This window comes from Peromyscus maniculatus, chromosome 2, assembly GCF_049852395.1.
Source record: "Peromyscus maniculatus bairdii isolate BWxNUB_F1_BW_parent chromosome 2, HU_Pman_BW_mat_3.1, whole genome shotgun sequence".
NCBI classification, from domain to species: Eukaryota; Metazoa; Chordata; class Mammalia; order Rodentia; family Cricetidae; genus Peromyscus; species Peromyscus maniculatus.
The window spans coordinates 137,228,972-137,252,783 of NC_134853.1; the positions used below are offsets into that span (position 1 = coordinate 137,228,972).

General features: G+C 46.8%; 1 protein-coding gene across 3 annotated transcripts in view; it reads right to left on the minus strand.

Moving 5' to 3' along the window:
• The window catches only part of Kdm4a (lysine demethylase 4A), a 52,946-nt gene that overhangs the window by 28,172 nt on the left and 962 nt on the right, over positions 1-23,812 (minus strand). For 2 of the 3 annotated variants that reach the window (XM_006996136.4, XM_006996137.4), the window contains exons 2-10: positions 22,276-22,452; positions 20,093-20,268; positions 11,608-11,722; positions 9,966-10,159; positions 7,522-7,571; positions 6,395-6,498; positions 5,612-5,749; positions 2,700-2,944; positions 1,959-2,158 (exon numbers count right to left, since the gene is read on the minus strand). In XM_006996136.4, coding sequence (XP_006996198.1) covers positions 1,959-2,158; positions 2,700-2,944; positions 5,612-5,749; positions 6,395-6,498; positions 7,522-7,571; positions 9,966-10,159; positions 11,608-11,722; positions 20,093-20,268; positions 22,276-22,413 — 1,360 coding nt within the window. In that variant the 5' untranslated portion in view covers positions 22,414-22,452. Of the gene's footprint in view, positions 1-1,958; positions 2,159-2,699; positions 2,945-5,611; positions 5,750-6,394; positions 6,499-7,521; positions 7,572-9,965; positions 10,160-11,607; positions 11,723-20,092; positions 20,269-22,275; positions 22,453-22,992; positions 23,477-23,812 lie in introns of those variants that run through there. The other variant, XM_076564882.1, reaches the window with a different exon arrangement.

Consider the following 23,812-nt stretch of genomic DNA (forward strand, 5'->3'; position numbering starts at 1 on the left):
TGAAACACAGGTGCACATCAGACAGGGCCCACTTCCTGGCTGAAAGCAGGATGGCAGAGTTTAACAGCCAACAAGACCACTGTGTGATCAGGACTCAGTGCTCATCTCTAGGGCCCCCAATTTCTTCCTCTCCTTGCTATGTGAGGATCCTACCATTTCTTTTTAAGGGATTAAATCCAAGTCCTAGGCATAAAGTATTACAACTCACACATGATAGGATTATGAGCAAGTAAATGGCTGCGGCTGTTCCTCACAGGCCTGTGGGCACAGCAGAAGCCCAGCTGCCAAAGTTAAAAGAAATCTACTAAGGGCCAGCCATACCCCCAGAGCCCAAGTCCACAGTGCTCTCTAGATAGCCATGAGACATACCTCGGCATACTAACACAGTGCTCTCTAGATAGCCATGAGACATACCTCGGCATACTAACACAGTGCTCTCTAGCCATGAGACATACCTCGGCATACTAACACAGAGCCCTCTAGCCATGAGACATACCTCGGCATACTAACACAGTGCTCTCTAGCCACCAGACATACCTCGGCATAGTAGGTAGATTTTTTTCAAGCCCAAGATAATCTGTCCCTAACAAATCTAGACTTGGTTCCCATCTGAGTTCCCTACTCCAAACCTACTGTTTCTTACGACACTCGTGGGTCTTCCAGCCTCTAAGTGTGAACAAAAGCTACAGGGGCAGGAAGCCTGATCTGATGAGACACTGTACTCCTCCAACACGTAGTTATATTTCATCAAGACGTTCAAGCTGGACATGGTGGTGTTTGCCTAAATGCCAGCATTTAAGAGGCAGGAAGAGAGCCCTCAAGTTGAAGGTCAGCCAGTCAGGGTGCACAGCAAGACAAGGACTGAAAAAACCAAGCCCAGAGGCACATGCCTAAACCCCAACACTTAGGAGCCTGAGGCAAGAGGATCTTCAGTTCAAAGGTAGGCTGGGCTACATAGTGAGGCCTTGCTTCAAAAACCAATAAGCCAAGTATGGCGGTGTATGCCTTTAATACCAGCACTTAGGAGGCCAAGACAGTCAGATCTTGTGGGCTGCACAGAGAGTTCCAGGACAGCCAGGGATACATAGAGCCTATCTCAAAATACTAAAAAATAAAAATGAATAAGTAATAAAATAAGAGCCAGTGAGATAGTTCAGCAGGTAAAATCACGAGCCTAGCAAACCTAGGTTCAATCTGGGAACTCACACGAAGGTGAAAGAACACATTCCACCATGTTTTTTTCCTCTGTGGCACGTACACGCGCATGCGCGCACACACACACACACATACGTACAGAAGAGTTCATATACACGCAAAGCACACGCAATAATATATAAAATTTTGTTATTGTTTTTCTCCCCCCCTTTTTTTTGAGACAGATTCTCACTGTGCAGTCCTGGCTTGCCTCAAACTCTCAGAGATCCACCTGCCCCTGACTCCCAAGTGTTGGGATTACTTGTCCCATAACTGACGTTTTAAAAAATTAAGTAAATATAAGTAAAATGCCAGCACAGCTCCAGCATCATCTCACCCCTCTTATCCAGCCTGGCCACACACTGCATCCATCCTCCCCAACCCAGGATCAAATTTAGAAGAAAGTACCACGGACTCCAAGAGATGGTGCTTCCCATCACCAGGGCTGCCCTGGCTCTTTCTCACTGAGATGCCCTTGCTACATCTGCCCACCTCGTATTACCAAAATCACCTTCATGGAAGCCTTTGGTCTTTGGTGTTTCCCTGAGGCTTTCCTCTGTGTCTGGCTGCCCTACATGTTTCCAAGCAAAATGCTTCTCACATTCCAGTGCAGGTCTGCTTACAGACCAGATTCTCACATTTATTTCTGACCCTGCAACTCAATACAATACTGACCGCCTGTCCCCCCCCCCCCCCCCCCCCCCCGCCCCCAATAGAGAGGTGTCAGTTAAGACTGTGGAGGACAAACTAGCAGGTCAGCTCACCTGGGAAGGGAAGGCCATCCTCAACTTGCCGCACGGAGCTGTGGGTAGGCCTCACTGGGGCGAGGGCGGCCTGGCACTCCGTCAGCTCATACTGTCCAGAACTCAGCTCTTCCTTGGGGAAGAGTTCACTCTGGCTCACCTCCTGTGGTATTTCGAGACAGACTCGGTGTCGCTTTGTCCCTATTCGGTGCTTGGCCAGGCTGCAAGGAGAAGGTACCTTCTAAGAGCCATATGTTCCCCCATTCCCCAAATGCATGCACACACGCTGACATACAACCCAAAGCAGACGAGTTTTCACCTCCCAGCCCAATCCACCATCCGAATAATGCAGACACCGCTGCCCATCTTTGACATCTATCATGAGGACCAAGACGGGGCACACAGGATACCTGGTGGGGCGCCTGGCCTAGACCAGGCACCCCAGTGTCCCTCCCACCTTCCCCCATGTGCGCAGTCCTCTGGCTCAGACCCTGATGAAGCCAGATGCGACTCCCCTTGAGCTGGTAAATCTATCTCCTACCACCATGTTTCTTTCAAAAGACACTTAGGTGATGCTGAGGAAAACCGACTCTGGACACAGCTCAGGCTCACCACACCACCCCCGTTCCTTAGAAGCGCTGGAGCCATCAGTGCGGTGGCTTCCAAAGCCTTTTCCAAGACCTGCCTGTCTGTCGTACAAACAACATTCAAACTGTGGCAGCCAAGTTCCCCCAAGGTCAAGGCCACAAGCCTGCCCAGTACCTTCTCTTCACATCTCCCTCCTCTCCCTGCTCCAATCCTTCCATGTCCTCCTCTGGGCACTCCTCATCCCCAGCTCTTGGGGGCAATCCACTGTCCTTCAGGAACTCAGCAGCTTCTGGTGTGGGCAGAGTGTGGTCGATAACAGTGCTGTCCTTCCCAGCTTTCCAAAGTTTGTAGCGCTCAGGCTGGAACCTCCTCACAAACACGTCCATGGAGATCTTCACCATGTCTTTCCTGCAGGAGCACTACCACGGGAGAGCGACAGTGAGGACGACCTTCTAAGTAGATTAGAGCATTAGAAGGTTTGAGATCAGCCGGGCTGTGGTAGCACACGCCTTTAGTCCCAGCACTTGGGAGGCAGAGCCAGGCTGATCTCTGAGTTCAAGGCCAGCCTGGGCTACAGAGCGAGATCCAGGACAGGTACCAAAGCTACACAGAGAAACCCTGTCTTGAAAAAACAAAAAATAAAAAATGTTGGCCGGGCGGTGGTGGCGCACGCCTTTAATCCCAGCACTCGGGAGGCAGAGCCAGGCGGATCTCTGTGAGTTCGAGGCCAGCCTGGGCTACCAAGTGAGTCCCAGGAAAGGCACAAAGCTACACAGAGAAACCCTGTCTCGAAAAACCAAAAAAAAAAAAAAAAAAAAAAAAAAATGTTTAAGAGTACCCTGCTGAGGGTGGGACACAAGAGAAAGCCATGGAGGACTGTGGCCGAGTACATTTTTAACATATATGAAAATGACATGTTAAGGGAGGGTGCAGTAATGCATGCCTTTAATCTCAGCACTCAGGAGGCACAGGCAGACAGATCTCTGTGAGTTCGAGGCCAGCCTGGTCTACACAGTGAGTTCCAGGACAGCCAGGGATACACAGAGAAACCCTGTCTCAAAAAGAAAAGAAAAAGTGAAAGGTGAAATCCATTATTTGTACAATATATTCCAAATTTAATAGACCAATTTTAGCCAATGTTGAAATTCAAAAAAAAACCAAAACTGTTTTGGTTTCCAGGCTGAGGGTTCATTGTCCCGCCATTGTCAAGCCAACAGAAAAGCGAAAAGCAGAATGCACAGCACTGGCCTCAGCCGACCAAGCCAAATGGGTCTAAGGAGAATGGGGAGACAAAATCTGCACTCACTTCCCCAACGGTGAGCGGCCACCTGCCCCGGACAGCTACCCAAGCAGGGACCCAACAGGCAAGTTTACTATTCCAGGCCAACAGTCCAGGCCCCACTGCTTGCCTATAATAAAGCAAACCCTAAGGATTCTGCAAGACAGAAAGCAAGCTCAGTAGTGGTGCACACAAGCAGTCCAAGCTACCTGGGAGGCTTAGGCAGGAGAGTCACAAGTTCAAGGAGAGCTTGGACTATAAAACAAGACCCAACAAATGAAAAACAAAACAAAACAAAACAAAAAAAAAAAACTTTCTTTATTTATTTATTTTTATTTTCTGTGCATTGGTTTTTGCCTGCATGTGTATCTGTGTGAAGGTGTCAGAATTCCTAGAACTTCCATGTAGGTACTGGGAATTGAACCCAGTCCACTGGAGGAGCAGCCAGTGCTCTTGGCCCCTGAGCGTTGCTCCAGCAGCCTGCAAATAAAACTTTTTAAGGGAGTCTGAGGCTGGGAGTGGCGGTGCATGTCTTTGATCACAGCGCTCCAGGCAGAGGCAGGCAGATCTCCTATGAGTTCAAGGATAGCCTGGTGTAATGAGATACTATCTATTCACAGAGATCCCCCTGCCTCTATCTCCCAAGTGCTGGGATTAAAGGCATGCGCCACCACTGCCCAGCCGAAACCCTATTTAAAAAAAAAAAAAAATGGCTGAGGATGTAGCTTAGTGGTAAGCACTTGTCTAACGTGCAAAAGACCCTAGGATCAATATCAGTCCCAGTTAAACACACACAAACACACACACACACACACACACACACACACACACACACACACACACACACACAGGCTCGAAGTGTGAAAAAACAATGTTTTCTTCAGCTAATTAAGTTGATCGGGTCATGATATACTGCAGTGGTTTAAGCAGCAGCCTCCTTGGACGAGTTTCCCATATAGGTTGCCCTAAAGGACCTTGGCAGTCTATTCATGTTTTGTTTTGTTTAAACTCAATATTGTCCCCAGTCTAGGCTTTTGATAAGCACACTGTGTACCTTTGGGAAGCCTCAGGGCACAGTGACCAGGCTTCACATTGGCCAGGTCATCCTGTCCATCTATCTACACCAAGCTGCAGAATAAGGAACATGTGACTGAAGCCCTGCCTAGAGCCAAGTTCAAGTTCCCTGAAGACCCACATTCTTCTTTTTTTTTTTCAAGACTGGGTTTCTCTGTGTAGCTTTGGAGCCCGTCTTGGAACTCCCTTTGTAGACCAGGCTGACCTCAAACTCAGAGATCCACCTGCCTCTGCCTCCCAAGTGCCGGGATTCGCTAAGTTTAATACAGATTAATTTGAAGACATAGAGGCTGAGAAGCTGCTCATCCTTGATAGCTATAGGGTCAAACACATCCCCAATTATGGTCCCCTTGACAAGTGGAAGGCCCTGCACTCTTGGGGGCTTTCAGTGTTCTTACACCCTACCAAATTACGTTCAATAATAAATACCCCATCTAGCCTGCTAAAACAGACAAAAAAGTTTTTAATTAAAAATTTAAAAAGCCTCAGATGGTGACATACACCTATAACCCAAAACAGAGGAGACTGCCTAGAGTTTGAAGCTAGCCTGGGCTACAATGGGAGTTTCAGGGGTACAGAGTGAGACCAAAAAACAAGCCTTTATGGACACACAATGCTGGCACTCCCACATAGTCCCAGATTTCAACAGTTCAAAAAAAAAAAAAAAATGTTCTGACAAGAATTTCCTCAGTCAGACCCTTCTGCCCATAGTGTTACAGAAGAAGGAGCTTACCAGTACAGCTTGCTTGCCGTACTCAATCCACCGACGGGTAGCAAAATTGGTAGACTCGGCACAGTTGAAGCCGTGGTTGAAGCCGGCATGGTAACCATATGGGAAAGTGATCATAAACTCTCCAGCTTCTTGGGTCACCTGAACGAAAGCGGATTTGAAGCAACTGCCGCACATGGAAGAAGCTAGACCTGGGCTCCTGAGTGTTTCTCTGCCACCACTTAGCCAATCAACCAAGAAGTCAAGACTGCCAGGTCCTGAACTGCCATTTAACACATCGAATGCATGCTAAGAGCTGTAGTGGGTAGCCATTCCAGCTTGGATCTGGAAGTTCCAACCCCCATTGAGACTCCTGTCACGCCTATGAGGCGGGGCTAGGGGAGGCGCCTGGAGACCTGGGATCTGGATGGGCATGCGCTCTCTCTGTGCCGGGACCCTGAACAGTGGAGGTGGACTGAGCAGAGTTCAGGAGAACACCGCTGGACTGCGATACACCTTCCCCAGACCCTGTGACCTACCTATCCCTTTTTGTAAGTTACCCACTAAATAAACCTTCCTTTCAACTACGTGGAGTGGCCTTAATAACTTCACCAATAAAGAGCCTAACTAACCACTCCTCCCAACGAATGCTGTGTGGAAGCTGCGGCCCTCAGCAGCAGAAGAGCCGCCTGTTACCAGTCTCCACCCTAGAGACTGGAACAACAGACTGAGAAAACTCCGCCCAACAGACCAGAGGGCGCTTCTGGGCAAATCCACGGACTTCTGGGAGGACCACAGGCAGCTCACCTTGTCAAAGGGAATGCCATACTTCTTCAGCATCAGTGGGGAAATCAGGGTCATCTTGTGGCGGAGAAAGGCCTCACAGCTTTGAGCACTTCCTGGGAAAAAGCCTGTTTGAGAGAATGGTTGGTCTGAGTTAATAACGGCTCTGCCCAAGCTCTGGGATCCTGAAGTCACTTCACATCTGCAGATCTCAGGAATGACAAGGACAGTCATCGGAGTGATGCTAAGAGGGGCCAGAGAGATGGCTCAGCAGTTAAGAGCAGTTACTGCCCTTACAGACTACTGCGTTTGGTTCCCAGCAGCCATGGGAGGCAGCTCACAAGCACCTATAACTCCAGCTCCAGGGAAGCCAACACCCTCTTCTGGCCTCCACAAATGGTACGTACACAGACACACAACACACTCAAGCATGTAAAGTAACATTATTGTAAACAAAAAAAAAAAAAAATTGGGGGGTGTGGGGGTTGTCACTGTGAGCCAGGGACTCACAGATATCAGTCTGCCTCTACTGGGATTAAAGGCATGAGCCACCATGCCTGGCAAAAAAAGAAAAAGAAAAACCAAGTGGTGCTAATGCTGCTCCAGTTCCAAGGAGAGTGAGGCCTCCACTGAGCCCCCAGCTCGCCCAGGCGGAGCAGTACCGGGGGCAGCAGATACTCAAGCTGCCCTTGTGCCAACAGAGCTGAGAACTACTCAGAGTTCCTCCAGGTCTCTCCCTCTCTCCCTCTCTCCCTCTCTCCCTCTCTCCCTCTCTCTCTCTCTCTCTCACACACACACACACACACACACACACACACACACACACACACACACACACACACACACACACTACACCTAAACAAAACTCAATTCGGGCTTTCACATTTGGAACTCTGGGAGGAGAATCTGACCGAGTCACTTCTGGTTGAGGTTTGGAGAGATGGAGGCCGAGAGAGTAGGAAAAGGACCAAGTGCAGACAGACTAGGAAAGGCTCAGACTGGGCCTGTGCCACTAACGTGTGTGTATGACCTGACAGCTGAGCTCATACACCCCACCGCACGGTAGGCCTGTAAAAGGTCACAGGTCAATGACCGCAGAGAATGGACATTTCAGAACAGGGAGCTAGACTGTATCTGGAGGGGTACAGTACCTTTGGCAAGACGTTCCAGGCGTTTCCCATGCTCAGGTGGAACAGAATACCTGCAATCACATGATAACCACATCAGACATCAGCAGAGGGTCAGGGAAGGAGGTGAGGGACTTGCTCTCACTCACAATCACCTTGAAGGAAACAGGCAGGATCCTGAGGCTTCCCAGTCCAAAGAAACGACAAATGTCTGAGGTGATGGGTAGGCCAAATACCCCAACCTGTTACACATCACATCCATGTACTGAAATATGGTACTACAGCCCATAAACATAGACAATTACTATGGGCCAGCTAAAAACAGGGGTTTATGGGGGGGGGGGGGGGGAGTTGAGACAGGATCTCACTATGCAGTCCTGTCTTGCCTGGAACTTAATATGTAGACCAGGCTAGCCTCAAATTCAGAGATCTGCCAGTCTCTGCCTCCCTAATGCTAGATTAAAGGTGTATTCCACCATACCGGGCTTAAAATGTATTTGAGAACACCTTACTCAAAGCAAAACTAGAAAGGCTGAGACAGGAAGATAAAGAATTCAAGGCCAGCTTTAGCTATACTGGACACTAAACAACCATCTATGGAGATGAAATATTCAGCTCTAAGACAAAGGAGTCGAGAGCCTACACAGAAGGATGAATTCATCTCTTCTACATTCACTCAATAAGACAGGAACTGAATAAGAGCTCACAGAACAGTAAGTCTCTCTCCGTACTAAGGAACTCCTATAATAAAATGGTTCCATGCATGTTAGGGACGGGGAATCATATTACTTTTCACAGTGCTCCTGGAAAGGCCTGATGGTCAAGGCTGGAGAAATGGGAACATGGTGACCAAGGATGTGGTACCTTAAGATTTGGCCCCATACTGCAGATGAACCCATTTTTCTACCATAAAAGCCATACTGATTACCAATGATTCATTACTCCTGCATGCAATGTGGAGACATCACAGGAGCTGCTTGTCATGGAAAAACAAGGAAATAAGAACACCTGAGGCTGCTGAAAACGTCTACAGAACCGCTAGCCTTTCTATTCCGTCACCTTACTTTAACCCTTGTACTGAAGACTATTTCAGTTCAGTGAGGTGGGACACAGATATGGACCCGGCACCGGACGGCAGCACTGACCCAGGACTGTCTCCTGGACACGGCACCAGTGGACTTCTAAGCACACATGCCCTGTCAATCCAAGAGCTCCGCAGTGCAGCTCACACCTGGGAAGTGTTTCCTTCACACCCTCTCCCATGCCTACCACCATGCCACCCAGCTCTGCCCTCCTCTCCAGGTCTCAGCCTGGGTCTCATCTTCTAATGCTGTCTCTGTCCTCCCTCCAGGTCTCAGCCTGGGTCTCATCTTCTAATGCTGTCTCTGTCCTTCCTCCAGGTCTCAGCCTGGGTCTCATCTTTTAGTGCTTTCTCTGTCCTCCAGCCCACCTGTGTGTCCCTCCTCTGGGGAGCTTCCTGCAGCTTTTCCTTCACTGTCCTGTCCCTTTTCTGCCCCTGGGGTGTCCTAACCAGCCTCCTCCCTGTGGCCTGAGTGCCTCGCATGTGCTGCTCACTGATGTCACAGGCAGAGCCTCCACTAAAAGGCTGAGTGTGAGGGACAGGGCAGTAAAGAGTTAATGTTTATCTTCCCTAACATGTGAAAAGCAGGAGCATGTTCAACAGAGCTTCATTTGCTGCACATCAAATCACTTTTCCACAAGCAAAGATATCTTCCTAACACATGACAAGTAAATTTAATATATGCCCCAGGAACTGGGCATGGCAGTGCACACCTTAGATCCCAGCCCTTGGGAGGCAGAAGCAGGTGGATCTTTTGAGTTTGAGGCCAGCTTAATCTACAGAGCGAGTTCCAGGACAACCAGAGTTACACAGAGAAACCCTGTCTCGAAAATCAAGAAATAAAAAAAGCCACAGGCCAGTGAGAAGAGGGAATCAGAAAATATCAGCAAACCTGGAACAGTCCCATGCCTTTGAGTAACTCCACCACCGCATGAAGCATGGTTCCGTACGTTATTTCATGCCTTTGAGTAACTCCACCACCGCATGAAGCATGGTTCCGTACGTATTTCATGCCTTTGAGTAACTCCACCACCGCATGAAGCATGGTTCCACACGTATTTAAGCAGGCTGTTCTCTAAACCCTCTATTCAGCCATGCATGGAGACACGTGCCTATTAATTCCAGCATTTGGGAGGGTGAAGCTGAAGAATCTCAAGTTTAAGGCCAACCTGGGCTACGAGGTTGAGACCCTATCTCAAACAACAGAGAACAACAAAAATACAACTTGCTACTCAAAGGTATTCTGGGCTCCCAAAGCACCCCAAAGCGTAACTCAGCTCCACTCCAAAGCTGGTACCCAGAATCTACACTTCTCGTGTGTGTGAAAAGTCAGAAGCCTGTGCTGGCAGAAGTGTGGTGAACTGACAGAACTACAGGCTGACTTTACCAAGACTTTGGCTCTCCGAAGTGCAGGTAGTTGATGCTGTATAAGTCCATGTCTTCTGTATGCCAGGCAAACGACGTCTTCCACATGCCGAAGTACAGGTATGGGGTGTTCACCCCCTCAATGGTGATCCCACTCTCCTTCTCCACCAGGTCCAGGATGGTCTTCAGCCGGCCAATGTTCCACTCGTCAACATGCTGCCAAGGAAAGAACAGCCCAGGACACATTTAATGGCAGGGGCCTTAGCTGACCTGTCACGGCTGACTAAAATGTGGCACATCAAAACCACCGCATCCAAAATAAATAAATAGCCAGGCATGGAAGAACACACCTTTAATCCCTGCATTCAAGTGTTAGAGGCAGGTGGATCTCTGTGAGTTTGAGACCGGCCAAGTCTACATAGTGAGACTGTGTCTCAAAAAACAAAACAAAACAAAAAAAAAAAAAAAAAAACGGCGTTGGGTGGTGGTGGTGGAATGTAAAATTAGAAAATAAAAAAAAGTTGAAAACACTATGAAGTAAAATTTAAAAATACCAGAAAGAGTCAGCAAAATGGCCATCAAGCCCGATGGCCTCAGTTCAATGCTCAGAACCCACACGGCCGAAGGAAAACTGACTCTCATAGTCCCCTGACCACATCCTCTCCCTAAGTTCTCACGGTCACCTCGGAGGCCCTCTTCCAAGCCGGTTCTGGATGGCCGCACCCTGCTGTTGATATACCTCCACCTCTGGTACTTACAGCCATCACCGTCTCCACCCTCCACCCACCATGTGTCCTTCCCTGTGGACCTTGGCACCCATTTCTTTCTGGACCTGTCACCTTGCTGTCACCATGTGACTCCCCACCATACAAAGTGACATCAACCAACTTAGTATCCAAGTCATCTGAGAGATAATCCCTGAAAAGCATTAGAGGGTTTTTTATCCACCCAAAGACAGACCCAAATATTCCCCCTTCCACCATAGTAAGGCAACTCGTTAGCCCAAAAAGGCACTGCATGCCAAGCCAGTAAACGTGGTTAAAACAGCTCTGGTTACAGAATTTCACTGGAGAGCTCGGAAATCCAAATATGCTTCTCCCCTTTAATCTCCACCCCTTCATTTGACTAGTCAGAGCCTCTTCCTGCAGAAACCACTCTTCCCTCTCCCAAAGGCTCGCTCTCTGTGATCTACCCCACCCTTTCGAGAACTCATCATCTACCACCCACACACCAGGCACAAGCGTGAAAAAGACACCACAGCACCCACTTCACACGCAGCGTGGGAGACACGAGATCAGTCCCGTGCAGAGCTGCAACAAGGAGGAGAGGACAGCAAATGGGGGAGAGCACTGGTTTGTCCAGCTGCCCATTCACCAGCCGGTAAGTACCTACTGTGTGCCAGGCAAAGTACCTACTGTGTGCCAGGCAAAAACTGCAGGGTTCTTAGTGGTCTCACCTTTTCTTTTCTTTTTTCTTTTTTTTCTTTTTCTTTTTTTTTTTTTAATATTCATTTAAATTACATTGGTGTGAAGGTGTCAGATCCCCTGGAACTAGAGTTACAGTTATGAGCTGCTATGTGGGTGCTGGGAATTGAACCCGGGTCTTCTGGAAGAGCAACCAGTGCTCTTAACCCCTGAGCCATCTCCTCAGTCCCGTGGTCTCACCTTTTCATAGAGAGTGCCATTCACATCTGCACCATAGATGGGAGGATTGAATGTGAGGTTTTTCCAGTATTTACGCTCAAGTTCTTCAAATTCACTGTATCGTGGAGTACAGTACCTTCCAAAAACAAAAGAAGGATGTTAGTCATTTACAGATGTGGCGGTTTGAATGAGAATGGCCCCCCAGACCCATGTTTGAATACTTGGTCCCCAGCTGGTAGAACTGGGAAGGGTTAGGAAGTGTGGCCTTACTGGAGGTGCGTCCCTGAGGGACAGCTTTAGCGCTTCCGAAGCCTCCTCTGTCCATCCCCCAGGGTGCTCTCTGACCCCTCTTGCCACCTGAGGTGTGCGATGCCAGCTGTCCCTGCCACCACACCTTTGCTCCGCCATCACCGACTCCACACAGACTCTTACACAGACGCACAGTCTACAGCTCCAGCCCCTGTTCTTTGGGTTGTTTTGGTTTTTGGTTTTGTTTTTGTTGGTGCTGAGGAGGGAACCATAAGCCCCACATTAAGCCTTTTCTTTTAAAGTTGCCTTGGTCATGGTGTTCTATCACAGCAACAGAAAAGTAACTAATACAACGGAAGAGTAAGTTTTTGCGGTATTAAGAACCATATAAGATCCAAGCCACTATTCCGGGGACAACCAAACATTTCAGAAGAACAGTACACAAGGCTGGTAATGCGGCTCAGTCCTAACAGTGTTTGCCTACCATGCACAAAGCTCGGATTCAAACCAGGCATGGAGGTACATGCCTGCAACCCTAAGACCTCATGCAAAGAATCAGCATGAGACCATCCTCTGCCACATGAGCCACTGTCTCAAAAAAACACGAGGGCTGAAGAGCTGGCTCAGCAGTTTAGAACATGGACTGCTTGACATTCTGGAGACAGCATTCTGTCTGTCTCCCAGCATTCTGGAGACAGAGGCAGGCGGATCTTTGAGTCTGAGCCAGCCTGGTCTACAGAGCAAGTTCCAGGACAGCCAAAGCTACACAAAGAAACCCTGTCTTGAAAACCCAGAAAAAACAAACCAACCAAGCAAACTCCTCTCCAGGGCTGGAGAGATAAGGGATTAAGAGCACCGGCTGCTCTTCCTTTGGTTCCCCGCACTCACATCACAACACGTAACTCCAGCTCCAGGGATCTGACGCCCTCTTCTGGCCTCGGCTGGTACCTGGTATACAAGCAAACATACAAACACACTTCCCCATAAAACTGAAAAGTCTAAAACTTAAAATAGTCTGTGGTGGTATTGTTCACCAAAATATTGTGTACATTAATAAACTTACCTGGGGTCAGAGAACAGACAAGCCACTAGTTAGTCAGTGATAGCACACGCCTTTAATCCTAGCATTCCAGAGATAGAAATCCCTCTGGATCTCTGTGAGTTCAAGGCCACATTGGAAATAGCCAAGCATGGTGACACACACCTTTAATCCCAGAAAGCCAGCCTTTAATCCCAGGGTGTGGTGGTAGAAAGTAGAAAGATATATAAGGCGTGAGGACCAGAAACTAGGGGCATTTGGCTGGTTAAGCATTTGGCCTGGTTAAGCTTTCAGGCTATGGAGCAGCACAGTACAGCTGAGATTCATTCTGGATGAGGACACAGAAGCTTCCAGTCTGAGGAAACAGGACCAGCTGAGGAACTGGTGAGATGAGATAGCTGTGGCTTATTCTGTCTCTCTGATCTACCAGCATTGACCCCAATAACTGGCCTCGGGTTTGATTTTATTAATAAGAACTTTTAAGATTCCTGCTACATCTGGCGCCCAACGTTCGTGTTACGAATTCATGAAAAAGCTGTTTGCCTGTGGCCTTGTGAGCCCCAGCTCAGGCCCGAGCTACACTCAGGCGGTTGTGGTGGTGCACACCGGTAGGATTTGCTGAAGGAGACAGAGGCAGGAGGATCCCGAGTTTGAGCCGGCCTAGGAGGCTTGGGAGAAGCTTTGGCCCGGATTGAGCCACAAACAGTGGTGGGACCATGGAAACAGTGGCTACTGCTCCACGTTGCCAGCTCCTTCTCATCGTGTTGGTGACTGCAGTGATGCTGCTACCTGGGACGAAAGGTTTACTGCTGCTGTTTCAGAGAAGAATTGCCAGGACCATCGTGTTACAAGAAAGCATCGGCAAAGGTCAGTTTGGAAAAATTTGGCAAGACAAATGGTGGGGAGAAATTGTGAAGATTTTCTGTTCTAGGGAAGAATGTTCATGGTTCCGAGAGACAGACATTTATCAGACTATGATTGCTCCAAACCACAGAGGAGGCAAAAAAAAAAAAAAAAAAAAAATCCGCAGGAAACCATGACTACGCCTAACAGTGACTTTGAAATCTTCAAGAAGATGACAGGATCCTACAATGATGATTCCACATGGACTATGATAAAGCCATTAAGCTGATTAACACCACGGAAAAATCGACTTTGGACTACAAACTGGTCAGGACAATTTCGAGAGGACTAGCTGAGATGATCCAGCCTGACAGACTACTTGAACAAGGACTTGAAACAAGCCCTGAACTTTCCTATTATGCAGAGACTGGACAAATGATACAGGACTTGATGATTAACCCAAAAATTTTCTTTTCAAGATTCCCTAAAGATATCTTCACCCCTAGAAAGCAAAAAGAAAAAGAAATATAGATATGAGATAGATCATCGAATCTACTCTGGGAAAAAAGATAAAGAAATAATAGGATAAATAGGTAGATCACTGAATCTACACTGAAGAAAAAGGGGAAGATATAAAAATGACAAAAGGTAGACTACTGAACTGTATTATGAAAAGAAAAAAGAAAGAATATGATAAGATAAAAAGGGAGATTATGGAATCTACTTTTAAAAAGGAACTACTTGTTTTAAATAAGATAAGTAATGAAATTTTTTTGGTCTGAGTTTATCAGATTTTACTGGACTGGACATTGTTAATATATATAATGGAGTTTTTATCTGAATCTGTCAAATGTTAATGGACTAGAGATCATTAATGTAATTTTTGTCTGTATATATTGTATATACTTATTAGATAGTTTTTCTTGTATTACTTATAAGCTTTTTTAATTTTAGACAAAAAGAGAGGAGATGTGGTGGTATTGTTCACCAAAATATTGTGTACATTAATAAACTTACCTGGGGTCAGAGAACAGACAAGCCACTAGTTAGTCAGTGATAGCACACGCCTTTAATCCTAGCATTCCAGAGATAGAAATCCCTCTGGATCTCTGTGAGTTCAAGGCCACATTGGAAATAGCCAAGCATGGTGACACACACCTTTAATCCCAGAAAGCCAGCCTTTAATCCCAGGGTGTGGTGGTAGAAAGTAGAAAGATATATAAGGCGTGAGGACCAGAAACTAGGGGCATTTGGCTGGTTAAGCATTTGGCCTGGTTAAGCTTTCAGGCTATGGAGCAGCACAGTACAGCTGAGATTCATTCTGGATGAGGACACAGAAGCTTCCAGTCTGAGGAAACAGGACCAGCTGAGGAACTGGTGAGATGAGATAGCTGTGGCTTATTCTGTCTCTCTGATCTACCAGCATTGACCCCAATAACTGGCCTCGGGTTTGATTTTATTAATAAGAACTTTTAAGATTCCTGCTACAATAGTCCTCCCTTTGACCCTCTCACTTTCAAGTTTTTCTTCACTTTTTTTCTAATAGATCTGTACTGTTCTGCTTCATAAACAAACAAGCAAACAATCTGGGCCTTCTAAGCCCTAATACAGTCCCATCTGCACACTCAGGAGATGAAACAGAATCTCCACGTGAGTCAAAACCAGCCTGGGTTACAGTGAATTCCAGGCAGATCTAATCCACAGCATTTCCCTCTGGAGGCCATGGACAGGAGGAAGCCGGGAGAAGGTTGCAGGCACAGATGTGAACCCACTCTCCCTTAGGAAGGTGATACCCTCCTTACCTCTCGGGAGAGGCTGTTGCGCCCTGCAGATTCCAGAGTGATGTGGGAGGACGGGCTTACAAACACAAAACCCAAAGACACAAACCGAGCCACACCCACACACCAACCCTCCAGGATGCAGAGCACAGGAGCCACGGGGCAGCACCCGTGTGTCTGCGCTAAAGGACGGGAACTGCTCCTAACGGCTCACTTGTCGGGGCATCACCCGTGTGTCTGCGCTAAAGGAAGGGAACTGCTCCTAACAGCTCACTTGTCGCTGCTGCGTTCCCAGCATCCTCTCAGAATCCGACACTCAGCAGATAATCAAAGGGGCTGAAAAGAGTACTTGAGAAAAAATACTCAGCAACAACAGAAATAAGGGGCAAAAAAAGCTTTTCATCTATTAGGGTGGAGGGTGGGAATGCAGCCCAGTGGTAAAAGCTTTCGTGGGGCCTTAACACACACAAAAATGCAGATAAATAAATTTTTTTAAAAAAGAACAAACTGGGGTGAGGAGGATAAACTGGGTAAGGTAACATAAAAATTACATGAAGGAGAAAAAACTGACATGTGCCGACAAGCAGAGATGACAGGGGCTGGAGAGATGGCTCAGCAATTAAGAGCACTGGCTGCTCTTCCAGAGGGCCCGGATTAGATTTCCAGCACCCACATGGTGGCTCACAACCGTCTGTGATTCTAGTCCCGAGCATTCTGATGTCCTCTTCTGGCCTCCGTAGGCACCAGACATGCATGTGGTGCACATACACACATCAGGGAACACATCCATACACACATGAAAGGTTTTTTGTTGTTTTGTTTGTTTGTTTGTTTAAAGAAAGATGACAGAGAGGAGCATGAAGCCTTGATGGGCAGGTAAGTGTGACCCAGGGCACAGCTAGAGGAGCCATGAAGGATGGCTCAGACGTTCATCCCCAGCATGGCACACTTCTTCAACAGACCTCCGCATGAATTCACTCACTAGCCAAAAAGCTGGCCAGTGATGTAGATGTTTTAAGATCTCAGTTAGAACTTCGACAAGTAAAATGACACCTGGGGGGGGGGACGCTGAGGTGCACTGAATGTGCCCAGGTGTGAAGACGGAAAACTCCAGACTTAAAACCGGGTTTGCTCAGTGGAGGTGCAGCTGCCAGGCGGGAATCAAGCCGTGCGGGCCAGCGAGACTGGGGGATGAAGGAAAGGAAAGAAGGGATCCCCCGTGGGCCCGCGGGGTTGAGGAGCGGAGTGGGAAGTGAGAAAAGCTTAAGAGCAATGATTGGGAGAGCAGAGTGCAAACAGAGCTCATCTCTGGGAGTGGGAGGGAGACTGAGAGCCGAATCTTAAAGACGGCCAATAAAAAGAATGCCTGCAATCAACAGTCGGCAAAGACACCGGGAAGAGAATACGGCCAGAGGAACCACGGAGGGCCGGCAACCCGTAACCGGCTCGGCAATTATCCATCACACTGGGGCATGTCCAAGCGGCGGTGAGACAGCGCCGGCTGCCATGACAGACAGAGTGGGGACAAGCAGGTGCGACGGCAGATCCAGAAAAAGCTCCTTGGGCCTCACCTCCTCTACAACTGTGCAATTTTCCAGAGTCAAAAACGCATCACACTGCTGGGCTGGAGCTGTAGACTATGCGTCTGTGTGAGAGGCTCTGGGTTCCCTCCTCAGCACCAACAAAAGACAAAAAACAAAAAACAAAAAAACCCAAAGAACAGGGACTGGAGAGATGGCTCGGCAGTTAAGAACACTGACTGTTCTTCCCGGAGAACTGGGTTCAACTGCCAGCATCCACATGGCAGCTCACAACTGTCTGTAACTCCAAGATCTGACACCCTCACACAGATTGACATGCAAGTAAAACACCAATGCACATAAAATAAAATAAATTAAAAAAACAAAAACAAAAACAAAAAAACCTCCTGCAACTGGGGCAGAGAGATGGCTCAGCAGCTAAGAGCGCTCACTGAGATCTTGCTGAGGCCTTGAGTTCGGTTCCCGGCACCCACATTGGGTGGCCTCCAACTGCCTGATTCCCCAGTTCCAGAGGATGTGTCTGACACCCTATTTTGGGGGGTACCCACATGCATGCTAGTGTGGATACAGAAACACACAAACAAATAAAAATAAGATAATCTTTTTTTTTAGACTTGTGAGACAAGTAGCCCTTGCTGGTCTGAACTTGCTATATAGACCAGTGTGACCTCAAACGCAGAGATCTGCCTGTGTCTGCCTCCCAAGTGGCATGATTAAAGGCGTGTGCAGCCATGTTGGTACAATAAAATAAATCACCAGGGTTTGGGTATTTTGTTCGTTTGCTTGTTTGTTTTTTGCCTGTGGTTTTTTGAGACGAGCGTTTCTATGTGTAACAGCCCTGGCTATCCTGAACTCACTTTATATAAACCAGGCTGCCCTAAAACTCAGAGATCCGCCTGCCTCTGCCTCCTAAGTGCTGGCATTAAAGGTGTGTGCTATCATGCCTGGTTTAAATAAAATCTTTAAGCAAACAAAACAAAATTACTGGTACTGGAGAGATGGTTCAGTGGCTAAGAGCACTGGCTGCTCTTGCAGAGGACCAGGGTCAATTCCCAGCACCTGCACAGTGCCTCACAACTATCTGTAACTCCAGTTCTGGAGAATCCAACATCCTCTCTGGCCTCCATTGTCACCAGACTGACACACATGTAGACAAACACCTACACACTACAATAACACAACATTAAAGCCCAAACTCACAGCTAGAGATGGGAAAACAGCAGGACTTTATAGAGATAAGAACAGGGCCAGCGAGATGCTTTAGCGGGTACAGTGACACCTCCGAGTTTGATGACATAAGTTTGGTCCCTGGGACCAATATGGGAGAAAGAGAGCAGTGTCTCCCACAGTGGTTTTCTGAGCTCCACACAAGTGCCATGGAATGCATGCTCACGTACTCCCACAATAAAAAAATAATTAATTTTTTTTAAAGAATATGGACATGGCGGGCAGTGGTGGCACACGCTTTTAGTCCAGGCAGATCTCTGTGAGTTCAAGGCCAGCCTGGGCTACAGAGAGAGATTCAGGACAGGCTCCAAAACTACACAGAGAAACCCTGTCTCAAAAAAAACAAAAACAAACAAAAAAGACAAATAAAAAAAAAAAAAAAAAAAAAAAAAAAAAAAAAAACATGGACAAGTTTAGCACCTGCAAGTAGAGGCCAGGAGGTTATCCTCAGCTACAAGATAAACTAGAGGACAGCCTGGGATAGTACAAGACCTAGTCTCAAAAATCAAAATAATTAAATAAATAAAAGGTTTAAAGAGTGAAGAATGCAGAGCACCATGAGGAAATTCATCCATAAAAAGAGCAGAAAGGCCGGGCGTTGGTGGCGCACGCCTTTAATCCCAGCACTCGGGAGGCAGAGGCAGGCGGATCTCTGTGAGTTCGAGGCCAGCCTGGGCTACCAAGTGAGCTCCAGGAAAGGCGCAAAGCTACACAGAGAAACCCTGTCTCGAAAAAACCAAAAAAAAAAAAAAAAAAAAAAAAAGAGCAGAAAGGCAAAAAAAAAAAAAAAAAAAAGCTAGGATGTGGTGGCGCACGCCTTTGATCCCAGTGCTCAGGAGACAGAGGCAGGTAGATCTTGAGTTCAAGGTCAGCCTGGTCTACAGAGTCAGTTCCAGGACAGCCAGGGCTACACAGAGAAACCCTGTCTCCAAAAACCAAAAAAAAAAAAAAAAAAAAAAAGAACAGAAAGGGAAACTGATCCTTGAACCAAAGGAAGTGTTCTTCAGTAATAGTAATACAGCAGCATCCTTGGACAGCTATGAAGAAGCAACCCTAGGGCCAGAGAGATGCCTCAGTGGGCAAAAGTACTTTTTGGGATTTGTAAAGGTAGAAGGAGACAACTGTCTGTTGAAAATTGTCCTCTGATCTCTGTATTCATGTGTGGTCCATAAAATAAAATAAAATAAAATAAAAACAGCCTGATGTGGTAGTGTCTGCCTAGGGCTTGGAGGTAGCGGCAGGAGAATCTCTTTGAGTTCAAAGCCAGACTGTTTTACATATCTAGTTCCAGGCTAGTTAGGGCTACACAGTGAGACACTATCTCAAAATTAAGCAAAGTTACCAGGCAGTGGTGACGCACGCCTTTAATTCCACCTCTTGGGAGGCAGAGGCAGGTGGATCTTAGTGAGTTCAAGGAGGCCAGCCTGATGTACAAAAAGTTCCAGGACAGCCCTGCGGTGGCGCACGCCTTTAGTTCCAGTACTCAGGAGGCAGAGCCAGGCAGATCTTTATGAATTGGAAGCCAGCCTGATCTACAGAGCGAGATCCAGGAAAGAAGCAAAGCTACACAGAGAAACCCTGTCTCAAAGAACCAAAAAAATATTAAATAAAGTTTTAAATATTTTTAAAGAAGCAATTCTAGGCCAAGATATTAAGACAGGGAAAAAAGTATTTCTACTTGCTAAGCCTAAAGCACATGCCTGTAACTGCTGCTCTCAGAGGATGAGGCCAGCCTAGGCTCACAGTAAAACGTGTCTCAAAAACAAAGCAGAACAAAATGAAAATAAAAAATAAAAAAATAAATTTAAAAGAAAGGTATTCCCACTCACTTATCACTGTTGGCGATCTTTCGGAATTCCCGGACAGTCATGGCTTTTTTCTGTATGTTGTACTGAGTGAAGAGTCCAGACTGACCAGTCACCAGCTGCTGGATGGGTGCTGGGATAACAAGATCATCGATGTCGTCATAGGACGTTCGTGGCTTCCACTCTTTGGGAGGAACGACCTACAGAGAACACAGAGATGGAGGCAGATGAGAACCCAGCAAGCCAGAATCCAAGTGTGTAAGCCATCGTCCAAACTAGCCATCCATTTGACCAGAAAGTAACTCTGACTTACCTATGTTCCTCCAAACCCAGGAAGTCAGTCAAACTGACACTGACCACCCTATAATCTAACTCAGTGATCTAAGCAAAACATTACTTGTAGACCTAGGCATCTTATCAGGTTGAAGAGCTGATTCTTGAACAGCCCAAAGCTCTTTAGCAAACAAAGCCACAGAAGCAGGTGTGCTGACCGGCCAATGCCCGTCAGCACAGTACGCCAGGCTGTCTCGGGTTTGAGACCTAGTCCACACTAAGCTAGTCTATGCTACCAGTAAGACCCTGTCTCCACCAACAAAACAGTAATTAACATGACTTTTATGAAAGAAAATAATGGCTATGCATCATAAAAATCTCAACGGCTTTTATATAAAATCTAGCAAGTATGTACACTTATTAACACGCACACACCCCGCAGATGTGCTGAGAGCTACACTGTAGGCCATGCAGGTCCTAACTACTACTCGCACCTCGAAGGAACCATTTCCACTTGAGTCAAGCTTTCAGGAGCCTCAGAGAAGACACCAAGGTCCAAGACTAGTCCTCAGCGTTGCCACTGAAGTCCTTGATTTTTGTGCATACATTCTTTTCCCTACACCAGAAAGTAAGAGCTGGAAAAACAACCCTGAGGGGCTAGGTGTGGTGGCCCACGCCTTTAATCTCAGCATTTGGGAGGCAGAGGCCAATAGGTCTTTCTTTGAGTTCAAGGCCAGGCTGGTCTACAGAGTGAGTTCCAGGACAGCCAGGACTACACAGAGAAACCCTGTCTTGAAAAAACAAACAGCTGGGTAGTGGTGGCGCACGTCTTCAATGCCAGCACTCGAGAGGTAGATCTCTGTTCAAAAAGGCAGAGCCAGGCAGATCTCTGTGAGTTCGAAGCCAGCCTGGTCTACAGAGTGAGATCCAGGACGGACACCATAGCTACACAGAGAAACCCTGTCTCAAAAAAAACAAAACAAAAAAAAAAAAGAAAGAAAAGAAAAGAAAAAAAACAACAAATAAAAAAGGAAAACAACCCAGAGGTATAAAGGATTCAACTGAATCTTCAATACCATGAAAAAAAAAAAAAAAAAAAAGACAAGAATTCAAACCTGGAACAGAATGTCTCCTCTGGGTTCTGGGTTCAGACTTTTGCCTCAGTTTCTGGAGGGTTCTTCCAAAAATGCAATCTCTTTACTGGGGGGGGGGGAGACGACGACACTCAAAAAACCTTGACTGCCTGAATATATGAAGGGCTGGTTTGACTCGAGTGGATGGCCCTAATTTAGTGCATGGGGAGAAAGGAAGTACAAACCAGAAACCAATTCCAAACTACGAAGACCAGAATACTCAAGGGTCTGGCCATGAGCCTCTCTCCCTTGAAGGAAGCCCCCATGGGAAAGCAAGTTCTATCAAGTGCCCAATGAGAGAAGATAGGTGGCGTAATAATCGATGATAGGCAAAACCCTGCAAAGCACCCAGCCCCCAAAGAGGCCTGAAGCCCGAGGCCAGGCCTGGAAACACTGGCTATGGACTTACCTTTCCTGCCCCATTACCTAATTGTGCACTGTGCACAATGATCTTAGCAAGGATTGGCTACACCCTAACTCTCAGTACAACTCAGTTCTGGTCTTCATTTAGGGGGGAAAAAAAAAATATATATATATATATATACATATACATATACATATATATATATATTACACACACACACACACACATATCACTGCCGCCCATTTCATCTTTAGGAACTCAGAAAACATGGACTGCAACAGACTGTGTGAAAGGCTGATTTGACTGGGGGAGGGGAAGGGACATTGATTCAATGCCCAGAGAGAAAATGAGTGCAAACCGGAAACTAATTCCCAATTACAAGATCAGAAATACTCTTGTAATGGCTGCCTAAGCAGGTTAGCTACCCTGCTCCTTACCTTGGCTAGGCCAGCCCGATGAGCTCCTTGGGATTCAATGTAGGCAATGTATCTGCTAAAGTTCCGGAACTCTTCCATGGTGGGGTAAAAGGTCATTATCCGAGCACTGGGGTTCAAAGTTTCCGATTCAGAAGCCATTTTTTCTTCTTTTTCGGGGTGATTTGTTTGGATAAAAATCTGAAATAGAGGGAACAAAATTAAACAAGGAATCCACCTCTAGGATAGTTATTTAAATTAAACTAGAAGCTTTACAACAGGCCTTTAAAATTCTGAAAAGTAACTTGGCTGCAGGTTATAAAGTTTCAGGGTTAACGGGCTGGAGAGATGGCTCAGGGTTAACTGAACTGGCTGCTCTTCCAGAGGACCCAGGTTCAATTCCCAGCACCTACATGGCAGCTCACAACTGTCTGTAATTCCAGTTCCAGGAGATCTGATACCATCACCAATGTATATAAAATAAAATAAAATTATAAAAAATAATAAAAATAAAAAATAAAGTTTCAAGGTTAAAAAGTACTTTGATATTAACAGTATTGCTCTGAGTTTAAAATACTACAGTTGGCTGGGTGTGATAGCACACGCCTTTAATCCTAGCACTCTCTGAGGCATCTCTGAGTTTGTGGTCTACAGAGTCCAGACAGCCAGGACTACACAGAGAAACAAAACAAAAACAACAACAACAACAACACACACACACACACACACACACACACTTACATATAAAACAGTACAGTGAAATCCTTCTCTCTACATCAAAACAATTTCCACAGTACTCAATGAAGTCAAGCTTGGCTCAACTGCACTGAAACCAGAATTCATGGAACAAAATTTAAACAGGCACTGAGTGGGCAATTCAGGACAAACTTCCTAACTGCAGAGAGAAAACACATATTTTTGGATGAGGACCTCAATCAAGAGGGCACACCCTACTCCCATTGTTGATAACACAACACATCACCACAACTGGAAAGACAACGCACACTAAAAGGAGCCAGTTTAGAAGCAAAACTAGTATGTCCCTTACTGGACTGCCTCATCCACAGCCCAAGAGTTCTGCTTCCCCAAAGCCACTGACACTCCTAAGGCTAATATAGGAGGAAACTGTCTACAACCTTCCAGCAACCTAGCAAGGGATTTCGGAGGCGGCATGGAGTAAAACCATCCAAGACAGGAGAAAAGTCAAACAAAGCCACGGTGACTCTAGTTAAGTGTTTTTCATGAACTTTGCATGACAGGCATACTGTTATCCCTGTTTTACATACGAGGAAATGTGCCCAGAGTCCCCTCCTAAGGCACCTTTCACCACCTTCTGCTACCTCAGCCCCAATATCTACCTGGACTACGTCCTTTAAGGACCCAGAAGCCTATGCAACCTGGGAGACTTTTCTAAAAGAAAAACTTGAAAATACTCTACTTTTGAAATTTACAAAAATATAACACAAATACCGGACTGGGGCCCTTCCCCTGGGCTTCAAAGGGGCCACAATGGAGCTTCATTCGCCTCTGGCCCTATGTATCTTTGTGTGCCCAAAACCCC